Here is an 11,795-nt window from a genome sequence, read left to right on the forward strand (position 1 = left end):
CTTCATATTTCCAGTTCTCATTTGATCTTTATATATATATATATATATATATATATATATATATATATATATATATATATATATATATATATATATATATATATATATATTTTTTTTTTTTTTTTTTTTTTTTTTTTAGTTCTTCTAATGAACCATCTTCATGTAGCTTGAAGATACTGTGGTTATGAAGGCTCAGTAGTTTTTACTCAGAGTACCTGTATTTAATGCAACTTGAACATTATGTGCAGCTTGTATGTTACATTACTGTTTGGCTTCGCCTATCTTTAATGATAAATTGAGCTTAAGAACAGATTGGTGACAATACTGGTCACATTTTTTGTCTAAAACTTTTCCACTGGAATATAGCACTTCCTGACAAATAATAGTTTTTCTTTATTAACATTATTGTTATTATCATTATAACTTTTATCAAGTGCCCATTTTTCATTAATCAATAAATTTAGGAGCATTTCATAACTGTACTTGTAAAACTTGCTAAGGGAACAAATTCACTGAGGATCATCATGTAGATACCAATGTTGTTAAGATAATAGAATTACAAAAATTGTGATGTCATTTTGTAACATAAATGGACAGACACTAATATGTGAAGGAGTGCCTAAAACTTCATAGGCTATTTAGGTTATGGGGTCCACTTTTAACATACTATATGAGACTCACACTCATATAGGGGATAGGGTCTTAGGGAAGTATTCTGCACATACATAAACACTGATAAGGCCAATTACCACAATTGTCAGCAAACAAAATAGCCATTTCACCAACCTTACAAAAAGTGCAAGTACAGAGATGGTAAAATTAAGAGGTCTCCATGGTCTGGCTGCTCCACAAGTGCTGAAGTAGGTACAGGTATCACTGAGATAAATGGGGGAGGGGAGCTAGTTGATGGACAGTTACTGCTGCTAGTGTTGCTGCTGCAGTTTGGATGCTACTAGCACCATACTGTGGCACTGAAAGAAAATGCACAATGAGAGCAACAGTTGTTTAAACGTTACTGTACACTGTGACTCTATTCTACACATCTCTTTTGGCTTCTGAATTTTTAAGTTGTTCACAGTGAATAATGTGTTTTAGCTACAATTCCTAAGATGTACTTTGTATAATTTACAATATTTTTGGAAACTGGTCAATTTTTGTACTTTTCTCTTGAGAAGAGCATCTTATGCACTAACAAATATGTTTAAGTAACAAAAAACATTAAGTACTAATTTATTAATTTGTCTATCAAATTCATACTTGAGTGTGAAAACCATGATATAACTGTGCTGAGACATCATATTTACTTATGCATTATGGAAATAATCTCAGCAGGCTTAGATGAAATCATTTCAAGACAGTAGGTATAATTGTATAATATGAAGTAGCAAGTTAGGCCTATATCTAACTTTTTAGATGACATGAACTGATAATCCTTAGTGTATCATATTGTTTGTCACAGATTCTCGTTAACAAGCTTGGCATACAATGTTTCTGTTATACTGTTCCTTAAAATTTCTTCTAAAGGAGTTCAAGGCAACTTTTCACTTTTTTCCATCCATTTGCCATTGTTTTAACTTTTAAACATACTAGTCCTCTTCTACAAAATGTTCTCTCTATATCAAATATTCTAATTCATTTCATAAATTGCCATTCTCTTGCAACTACAGCATTTATCTCCCTCATATATACTTTGTCACCTTGTTCTCACTCAGCTTCTCTGCATGATGAAAACATTTCAGGATGAAGTGCCTCACCTCACCTTTCTATGGCTTGTCAGTGACGAGGGGTGGGAAGGGACCATCTGTCCACATAATTAGTTGATGTTCTGGAAGCTGTGTTGCTGCCAGATGGTCAGTCAGCAGTGTCTGGGAGAAGTTGTAGTGATTGTGAGTGCTCTCCTGCTCATGTGGGGCATCTCCAAACTGACGGTACAAGTCTGTGAGAGAGAGAGAGAGAGAGAGAGAGAGAGAGAGAGAGAGAGAGAGAGAGAGAGAGAGAGAGAGAGAGAGAGAGAGAGAGAGAGAGAGAGAGAGAGAGAGAGAGAGAGAGAGACTACTTTCAAATTCCTAGTAAAATGCAACTAAACATAAAGCATTAGAAGTTTTCAGTGGTATGAAGAAAATGGCTAAATCTTTTTATAAGAAACTTGGGAAATATTACAAAATATCATTGAAGAAAATAAAAAAGATACTTTGCAAAAGAAAAAAACCCCAGCTTCTCCAGCAGAAGCATGGAAATCTGAAAAATATAATTTACAAAAAAGGTCCATGCAAGAAATACCTTGAATCTAAAGCTAAGGCAGATACTAATAGATACGGAGATGGATCGGAACCATTTTTCCTATATAAAACACACACACACACACACACAGTGGAAAAGTGAAATGCATTGCGTGAAGTTGTTACAACACATAATGTGCATAACTTTAAAGAAAAATTGGATAAATGGAGACATGGAGACAGGACACTATGAGCCCTGCTTGAACCCTGTACAATACAACTAGGTAAATATAACTAGGTAAATACACACACACCCTTCAATATAGCTGAGGACCACAGTTGCAGATGGAGATCTGGAATCTTTGAGGCAAGTTGCATGGCTGGTGTCACCATGTTGAGGGCTTCCCTAGGGTTGCCCAGTGCCAAGAAGATGTGTCCCAGCAGCACCAGGGAACAGGATGTGAGACGGTTCAGGTCTTCTGCATTTGCCATTTTGAGAGACTCCCTTAGAAATCGTCTGTTTGAAGGAAAGTATATCATTCTTTATCATCAATAAAGAGATTATAACATTCCTTATCATCACTGAAATGTAAGAGATGTATAGAGGGCAGTCACTATCAATAACATTGTGCACCCACTCTAATCTTTTCTTATGACTTCCTTTCGTGTCAATCTCCATGGCAATTAGAGAAGCATAAAAAGGCAGAACTGTCAAGCATAACCAGTACTTCAGCAAGGAAATATGTGAAGCTTAGCAGCAATCCTCTGTGATGTCTTGCCAATGAAACTTCAAACTTGCAAAAAGACAATATGTAACTATTACTTGAGGTTCATCAACTAACTTTCCATCATTATGCCTATTGGTGAAAAATGCATGTAGGCCCTGCACATAAAAGGAAGCAGCTCGAAGACTCTGGGACTGCGTGGGGAGTGTGTCAGGATTGATGCGGTCCATGATGGCAGCAAAGTCTCTCTCTCGCTGACACCGGAGGTAAACAACAGCAAGGTTCAAGTTGGCAAAGATCCACAAGTCTCGGTTGCTGGAGGTCTGAAAAGTGTACAAGATTTTATATTTTCTCCTCATGCCCTGCCTGGCCAGCTGAGATGGTGACTGCTGCATAATGTCTGGCTTCTGCTACAGAAGACTTAAAAGTTAAAGGTCAGTAATGGTTATAGAAAAAATACAAATACTTAAACTAAATGTCACTTGCACAACAGATACCCTAGGGTCCCCTCTCTTATGTGTTGGCTGACTGAACACCACATAAAGAAGGCACAAACAAATAACCATAGAATAGCAAGAGCACACACTTCCACTACACCAAGCAGATTTCCTCATTAGGGAGAAAATAAAGAGACTGTAATGACACATAAACTAATGCACAAGACTTATGAGACAGACAAAATAAAGATCAGATTGTGGCATCTGAAAAAAGATCAGGAATCTAAAAGGAGACACAAGCAAATTGAGAAAGACTTGATGCACAAGTTATGTCAATAATTAAAGATTTCTTGGATAAAAGTACAGATGTTTGGACTAGATTAGAAAGAAAATTAGAGCAGTGGTCCCATTCTTGAAAAAAAAAAATAAATAGATAAATAAATAAATAAACAAATTAATACATACAGTAAGCCCTCACACTTGGCGAATTAATTAGTTTGGCAAAACTACCGCCAAATGCAAATTTCACCAAGCACGAGTTCTTTATACCATATATATTGGGTAAAAAATCCCTCAGTCAATCTTTGGTCCAAAGTCCCTCTTTTGCCCCCTAAAATACCATCTTTCGAGCTGAAATAAAATCTTCTGCCTTCACATATTAGAACACATGTACAAAACAGACCAATAAACAATACATGAAGCTAATAAGACATGATATAAAGGCTGTAACTCCTGTTTTTCTACCCGTTTCCCTTGCCCATTTTCGTCCTTGCTGCCACCACCATTGTCCTTACCCCCACTGGTACCAGCTGTTGCACTGGTAAAGGCCATGTTGGCGGTAAAGTGCCAACACTAGCAGAACAGAGAGTAACATAAACAAAATGGCTGAAGGGGACTCTCACACTGTGTTCTGATAAGCTTAGTTAGAGACAGGTCTGACATCACCAGGGAGTCACGTGGTTCGCCATGGAGCCGCCAAGTTTGAATTCAAATCGCCAAGCATGCACTTGGTGGTCCATGGCCATCCTACTGCCAAAAGTGAATTTCGCTAAGCTGAGATTCGCCAAGTGCGGGGGCTTACTGTACATAAAATTTTTTGAACTTGGATATATGTAAATATAACACATATATTAGGAATTTATACCATGGCTATATCAGCGACCATAAATGATCAATGGGTAGTCAGGCAGAGACATCTCAAGATTTCAGAACTAAGACAAGCAGTTTTCACACCAGCCTTCACTTCACATCACTGCAATCCACATCCAATCTCACCTTAAGCAGTGCCAAGGATTTCTTAATTATTTACAAAATGCTTTAGATGTATACAAATAATTTTGACATTTTCTTCACCTGGGAACATCCATGATACAATGACCCTAAGAGCTCCCAGAGAAAATCTTCTCACCATCCCAACAGCTCTGCGTGCTTTCTAAAACTGAATTGTAAGATGCAAACAATGTGCCTGTAACACAACTTTTACTGTATGCAATTACTTTTCAAACAGAGAAGCAAGACACAATGGACTCACCCTTAGTGCTGCATTGAATTGGACCTCAGCAGCAGTGGAGAGGTTCATGCTCATGGCATACACAGCCAGCAGTGTGTGTAGTTGTGCACGATGAGCCTGACAGAGAAACATGACTCATATTAATGTACCACCCCCATATTCAAATCTTAATTCATTCATATTATTGTACTGCTCTAAGAGCTGCCTCCATCATCACTGTCACTCACCTGCAGCTGCCGACTGTCATGCTGCAAAAGCCGACACACTTTGGCAATCTCCTTGATGGCCTGCGCCTTGGAGCCCATGATGAGATGGCACATGATGCTGTGTTCCAGGAGCAGGAGCTGCAGGGAGCTCAGGATGGTGGTGTTCTCCTCCGCTGAAGAACAAAGACCAGCTTTGCATGCTAAATGCAAACTAAAGACAAAATAATATAATCTGGACTCAGAGGGAGAGTGAGATACGTCTATATACATACATACTAACATACATTCAAAACTAACCCTTGAGTTTATCTATCTGCAGCAGAGCCTTGTCAGTGTATTTTTGGGCCTTTTCCATGTAGCCAGCCTGCATGGAGTGCATCACTGACACCAGGTACACCAACACACACAGCTGTTCTCGGGGCAGCCAGGCAAACATCTCGCTACTGCTGCTGGGTATCACTTCTGTCAAGGTAAATCACCCATAGGAGAAGTTAAATAATCAAAGATTGTGGTACTTTGCTTAGAAGAGAGAGAGAGAGAGAGAGAGAGAGAGAGAGAGAGAGAGAGAGAGAGAGAGAGAGAGAGAGAGAGAGAGAGAGAGAGAGAGACCCACCTTGTTCTGAGAGCTGCGTAATGTTCTGGATAGACTGCTGCAGCTGTTTGAGTGCTGGCTTGACACTCTTCACTTGGCCACTGTTCAGGTTGTGGCACACCAGCAGCACCAAATAGAACACCTGCGCAGGAAGAATTGAAATACTGCAAAACCTGAGCCATCCATTTTTTTTCTCTGCTTTCATTTTGCTAACAAAAGGAAACTAATCAAGAGCTATCTATCTATCCCATACAAAGTGGACCAGACAAGGCACCATACACTCACATAATTCATATTCTTTGCATTGTTAGGGCCGGGAAGGAAATAAAATTCAACGAAAGAAAAAAATGTCTTCAAATGTTGCTTCTTAATCAACCAATTCAAGTAGTGTTCATTTCATTAGCTTTTATACTTTAATAAGCCCTATTCTAGGAGCATCAAGAATGAAACACCAACTACTTCTATGTAAATACGAGTATGAGGTGAAAAATAATATAGTGGAGACTCAATACTCAAACTTTTCCATACTCGAACGCAAAAGTTTAATTTAATAATCGAAAAAATACCTTAGTTGAACCATCCACACATGTGGTTGTAAACAAAGACTCCCTGGTGTCCCCCTTTCCCCCTCACCAGTTTTGACTTGTGCTGCCGGCGGTCATCAGAATAACATTCTCCTGCATTCCATCTGTAGGTTTTCATTTATAAACTTACATTAATACCAAAGGCTTATTAGTGGTGAAAATATCTGGTAATCAAACAGCCGCACATTTGGTCATATACCTTCTCGCAGCCGCCACTGTACTGTTCTGATACCATATAACCGGTAATACCAGTATTACCATAATACCGGTATATCAGATGCCTTGTCCTGCCACAGTCTTGAGAAAATATTCTTCTGCATTCTGTCAGTATTTTTTCATTTAGAAACTTTCATGATGGTACCAAAGAGACTTATTAGTGAAGAAATAAGAAATTTGGTGAAAGTGCAAGTGTTAGTGAGCCACTGCAATACACTAGTGGATTCATGGGAATCACACCAGGAGAAAAGATATGAAGATGTTTTCATGGATACTTACTCATCCTCTGGCAACCTCCCTCTTCCCCACCCTTCTCCCCTCCTCTTCTATGTTATCCATTATCAGCCTTCACTTATGGTATGTACAAATCAAAATTGAAAAAAAAAAATACATTGAAATTTATATAAACTTCAGATTTTGCTAAGATTAGAACAAATTACCTGATTTATAGGTAACAATAGTCAAACTTTTTAATACTTGAACATCCATTTGGAACTAATTAAGTTAGAGTATTGAGTCTCCACTGTACTATGCAAGCATAGTTCCATACATTATAAGGTAGTGTCAAATACAGATTTCCTAAAAATTTCTTCCTATGTATCAAAAAGAGCATATACATATACATAAACACACCATATTTTTTTTTTTTCTGAAATTTCAAAGTGAAAGAGAGAGAGGGGATAGCCTACCCTGAGGTGTTCCTTCTGTCCCTGTGCTCCGTTGTACTGCTCCACACTCTGGTTGGCTTGAGTCAGCAGTGCTTGAATCTCAACAGCCCCACGGCCCTCCAGGAGCATGACCTGCAGTCACACATGAAGGCTCTGAGTAATGCTGTGCTAGTGAGCAATTACTATGGATTTGGAATTAAGTGTATTTCTTTCTATCATTAACAGTTAAAGGACTACTAAATTTCAGCAACAATGGAGGCTGCACATGTACCATAATTTTGCTGAGCAGAAACAGAATCTGGTTGTAAGCAATGCCCTGGATGAGACAATACTCAAGGCCCTTCTGCAGTAGATTTCCCGCAGAAGTGTAGTCCATCTCTGTCACAGCAAGTTGCTATAGGTAGAAGTAAAAGCATAAGAGCATGAGGTAAGCTGCAAGAAACTATTATGTGAGTGAGGAAGACATGGAGGGACAATTATACAATAGAAAGTAAGAATGTACAGTATCATCTATAAGACGGGTTCTCAACCAGGGGTTCGCAAGAAGATTTCCTGGGCTACAGGTTGAATCTCCTTAATCCGGTATTCTTTCATCCGGCAACACCTGTAATCCTGCAAAATTTTTGTTTGCCGGAATTTTTGAATTGGCCGGAGTAATTTGCCGGACCGCCGCTAGGACGCGGTGGCGCTGTACTGTTTTGGAGTCCAGGCATTCTGGGTCAAATTTGGATCAGTACCATGCTGTCGCTCATTGCAAGTACCACTCCCCCAGGTGTATAAACATTTTTTTCTGTAATATTTGCCCCTAAACATGGCTTCAAAGCGACCAGGAAGTGATAGTGTTGTGTGCGAACCAAAGAAAAAGTGCAAACATATGACAATATCAGTGCAAAGAAAGTGGACCTATTGAGGAAGCTAGATAAAGGTGTTTCAGTGTGGACCCTATGCCAACAGTACAACATTGGCTCATCAACTGTCTATGATATAAAAAAGCAGAAGAATCAACTTCTCAAGTTTTACAGTGAGTGTGAGAGCAAGAACATGGAGGTTTGTAGAACACCTAGGGAGGGTAAAAGCAGTGATTTAGACAGTGCTCTCATAGTGGTTTAAGCTTTGGCGCACTGGTAACGTCCCTGTGTCCTGTGAGATGATAATGGTGCAGGCAAATATTTTCCATGCTGAACTTAATTTACAACATGATAGTGAATATTCTCAGGGATGGTTACAAAAATTCAAAACGAGACATGTACATGTACAACTATCATATATCAAAACAATGTTACAGCTAAACTTGTATAATGCAGGGTAAGTATATAGAGGGTGTTTTGGGGACCACCTATAGTTCGGAATTTTCCATGGTCCGACAAGTCTAAGGTCCGGTGGTTGCCGGATTTGGGAGGTTCAACCTGTACTTAGATGGCTGATCTAATAATATCCTTTGCAGTACCATTGTATATATAGTGAGTTAGTGTCAATTACTAAATTACGATTCCATGGGTACTTACATGGCTGATCTAATAATGTCCTATGCAGGATACTGAGTTAGTGTCACTCATTAAATTAACATTCTCTTCGATATCAGATTACTGGGGATTCGGGTAGATGGTCTTACAACTCAGGGGATTCTTAATGAGAATAAGGTTGAGAACCCTTGCTATATGAGAACATGAGAAAATAACAAATGGGACTTATCATCAGGATTACATGATGGAAGATAGACACGTATGTTTATGAGAGACAGAGAACCAGAATTGACTCACTGCTAGCTGGAAGATGAGTCTGCAGTGCCAGAAAACACTCTGTCTGGAGAGCTCAATGGCACGCTGCAGCACACCTTTGGCATTCGGAGTGCTGCCAGTCTGCTCATACAGCTTAGCCAGCTCACTTGCTGCCTCAAAGCGAACATCATCAAATCCAACAATGCTCATGGACAGCGACCACTGGTGATAAAGAGAGAGATGTAGGCCTAGATTATCTACTGTCTATTACAGTAAACTCCTAATATTGCAAACCTTGATGTACTGAACACTAAATACTATAAGCATAAATAGCTCTTCAAAACACCTTATTTGTAGTAAATTTTCAGTCTCCTAACTGCATGAAGAAAACAATTTTTCATACAGTAAAAAAAATTAATAAAACTAAAATAATAATCATTTTCTATAGGTACATATTACTGAAGGACTCCAGCCAAAAGCTTACAGCACTTAATTATTAGCAAGTAGGTTCCTATGATTTTACTTTCCCCACCCTACTATGTCCATACTTTCTAAAAGAGAAAAAGAGATTCCATAAAGTGGCAGCATATTAGTATTACACAGCACAACTCACTGCTTGCTGGAGGTGGTCCCTTGCCAGCTGTGTGTTGGTGGTGTGTTGGGTGAGCAGAGTTGCTAGCTGCAGGTGTGTGCGTGCCTCTACCTTCGGAGGTGGGCGGAAGGTCAACACAGCCTGCAAACACTGCACGCAGCTCTTAATGTTGGCCGGCTCCTGGGTGCGGAACCGCTCAGCTAAGGCCAGCAGGGAGAGGTAGCATGCATCCTGAGGGTTGGCCATTAGAGGGGTGGGAGACAAGGGCAGGAGTCCTGCCCACTGCTCCTTACGCACTCCAGCAGGCCCGCACGGTGCTCCTCTTTAGTCCTGTCCTTGGTGTGTGATGAGCTATTGTTACCAGTGCAATAATGTCTGGATTATGTTAATTTTAGTCTTTTATTTCCTTCACTGATCTTTTTCCAGATATTCTAAACTTCACCATTTACCATCATCATGATTTAACAATTCAAATATGCTAATACTTGTCCAAGAGATGTTTCACTGATACAGTCGGCAGCAATCTATCTAGAATACCCTCGTCTTGCACTGGTCCAAACACCAGAGATGTCACACAAGAGGGAGGGGAAGGCACCTCACTCTCGCCTTAACAGTATGTAAACAACCTCTTTCTTCTATGCACAACAGGCAGATGATTGTGACAGGTGGTGACGCTCTCCTCCTGAAGCGTGGGGACGAAGGGTCGAGGCGTCAACACGAGCAGAAGGAGGAACAGAAGTGCCAAGCCAACACTGAGCCCGAGCGTCTCTGCTAACTAAACTGATACTTCTTTCTTAGCTTATATGTGCCACTTCCCGCCTATTTCCGCTTGACTGATACATTTTCTCCATCTCAATCTCCGCATATGTATCTCTATACCATTCTCGATACCAATGTTGTTCGAAGTATCGGTTATTTCTGTACGTGTGTGTATGTGTGCGTTTCTCCCCGCGAACCTTCCTCACAACAACCCAAAGTAAACAACACAGGCAACGGAGGGAACAGGGACCCAACTTTCACTTTGTACTTCCGCTGCTGAACACCAAACTCTACATCCGTGACTCCATCGTGATATTCAACTTTAATTATCATAAGTTTTTTTTATTCCAACAAAGAGGGAAAAATTAGGAGATTTGGTTTGTATTTATATTCACCACACCTAAGAGAGAGAGAGAGAGAGAGAGAGAGAGAGTGGGAGAAGAAGTATAGGAGGAAAGGAAGGAGCGATATTTCGACTGTGAGAAATGTAGAAAAGGAAAGGAGATAAGAAAATAAGGAAGAGATGGAAAGCGGGATATTTTAACTGGGTTATAAGAAAGGAATCCGACTAATCATCTGTGTGGCCTTTTTTTTTTTTTCTAACCAGAATCCAAGACGCTTTGAAGCACGAACTCTGGTTTAAATTGTGAGATCTTGAATTCAATTATCACTGCCAAAGTTTAAGGCAATAATGGTTGTTTGTTTTAACTTTAAAATGATGTTATACTTCGTGTTTTGCCGGAATCTAGAAATCACTGTCTTGACATTATAGGAGAGGCAACTGGTGATGTTATAAATGCACATTACAGTAGTTAAGGATCTTGCTTCTTAAATACCCGCTAGAAGACAGGGACACTGGAAACTAAATATATTTGGTTAATTCAAAGAAACGTTTGGAGGTTAGCAATACAATATGGAGTAGAAATAAATTAATATAAAGATAAACAGATAAATGAATACTTGAATAGATAAATAAAGACATATATGAATATATAAGTAGTTCTCAACCTCTTCTTGAGCGAGTACCACTTGGAGGTCCAACACAGTTCCCGTGTACCACCCAGAACAACTTAATTCCAGCAAATATCAATTTATTCACAAATAAAACACATAAATAAAGTAACAACAAGGAACACAACTCAATTCAATGCGAGGGATACATGTTTCTGTTCCGACCGATGCCAGGTTATCTTGTGTAAGGCAGAAGTTATTTTTCCTGAGAAATGAATGAATTCAATTTGATTAGTAATCGCATATGACCCCGAAAGTGCTCATGTACCACCTGGAAGGCCTTCGTGTAACACTAGTGGTATGCGTACCACAGGTTAGGAGCCACTGGAATACATAGATAAATAAATAGATAATAAATTATGCACGTGAATTGTAAATAAATGAAAGGAAAGATGTATAATACGTGAAAGCAAATGAATAAAAAAATAAATTAGATGTATATAAGAAACATGGCAAACAAAGATGAGATAAAGATGTTCAGATATGTAATCTCTCACACAGATCAATGAACCTACGAAATGTGAAGCTACTTAGCTTAACTTTCCCTGCAGGTAGCAA

General features: G+C 39.2%; 1 protein-coding gene across 2 annotated transcripts; it reads right to left on the minus strand.

Moving 5' to 3' along the window:
* Positions 1 to 348: 348 nt before the first annotated feature.
* LOC123516987 (MAU2 chromatid cohesion factor homolog) lies at positions 349 to 10,616 on the minus strand. 2 transcript variants are annotated; one of them, XM_045276793.1, is made up of 12 exons: positions 9,489 to 10,616; positions 8,918 to 9,097; positions 7,429 to 7,551; positions 7,179 to 7,289; positions 5,711 to 5,831; positions 5,395 to 5,559; positions 5,119 to 5,270; positions 4,913 to 5,008; positions 3,062 to 3,267; positions 2,534 to 2,736; positions 1,760 to 1,936; positions 349 to 971 (listed from the first exon to the last, which is right to left on the minus strand). In XM_045276793.1, exons 1-11 carry the CDS (start codon positions 9,711 to 9,713, stop codon positions 1,764 to 1,766), a joined length of 1,755 nt encoding a protein of 584 aa, XP_045132728.1. In that variant the 5' UTR covers positions 9,714 to 10,616; the 3' UTR covers positions 349 to 971; positions 1,760 to 1,763. The 2 variants fall into 2 exon arrangements, with proteins under 2 accessions (XP_045132728.1, XP_045132729.1); XM_045276794.1 differs by having other exon boundaries at positions 1,755 to 1,936.
* Positions 10,617 to 11,795: the final 1,179 nt, after the last annotated feature.

Source organism: Portunus trituberculatus, chromosome 41, assembly GCF_017591435.1.
Source record: "Portunus trituberculatus isolate SZX2019 chromosome 41, ASM1759143v1, whole genome shotgun sequence".
Lineage (NCBI taxonomy): Eukaryota > Metazoa > Arthropoda > Malacostraca > Decapoda > Portunidae > Portunus > Portunus trituberculatus.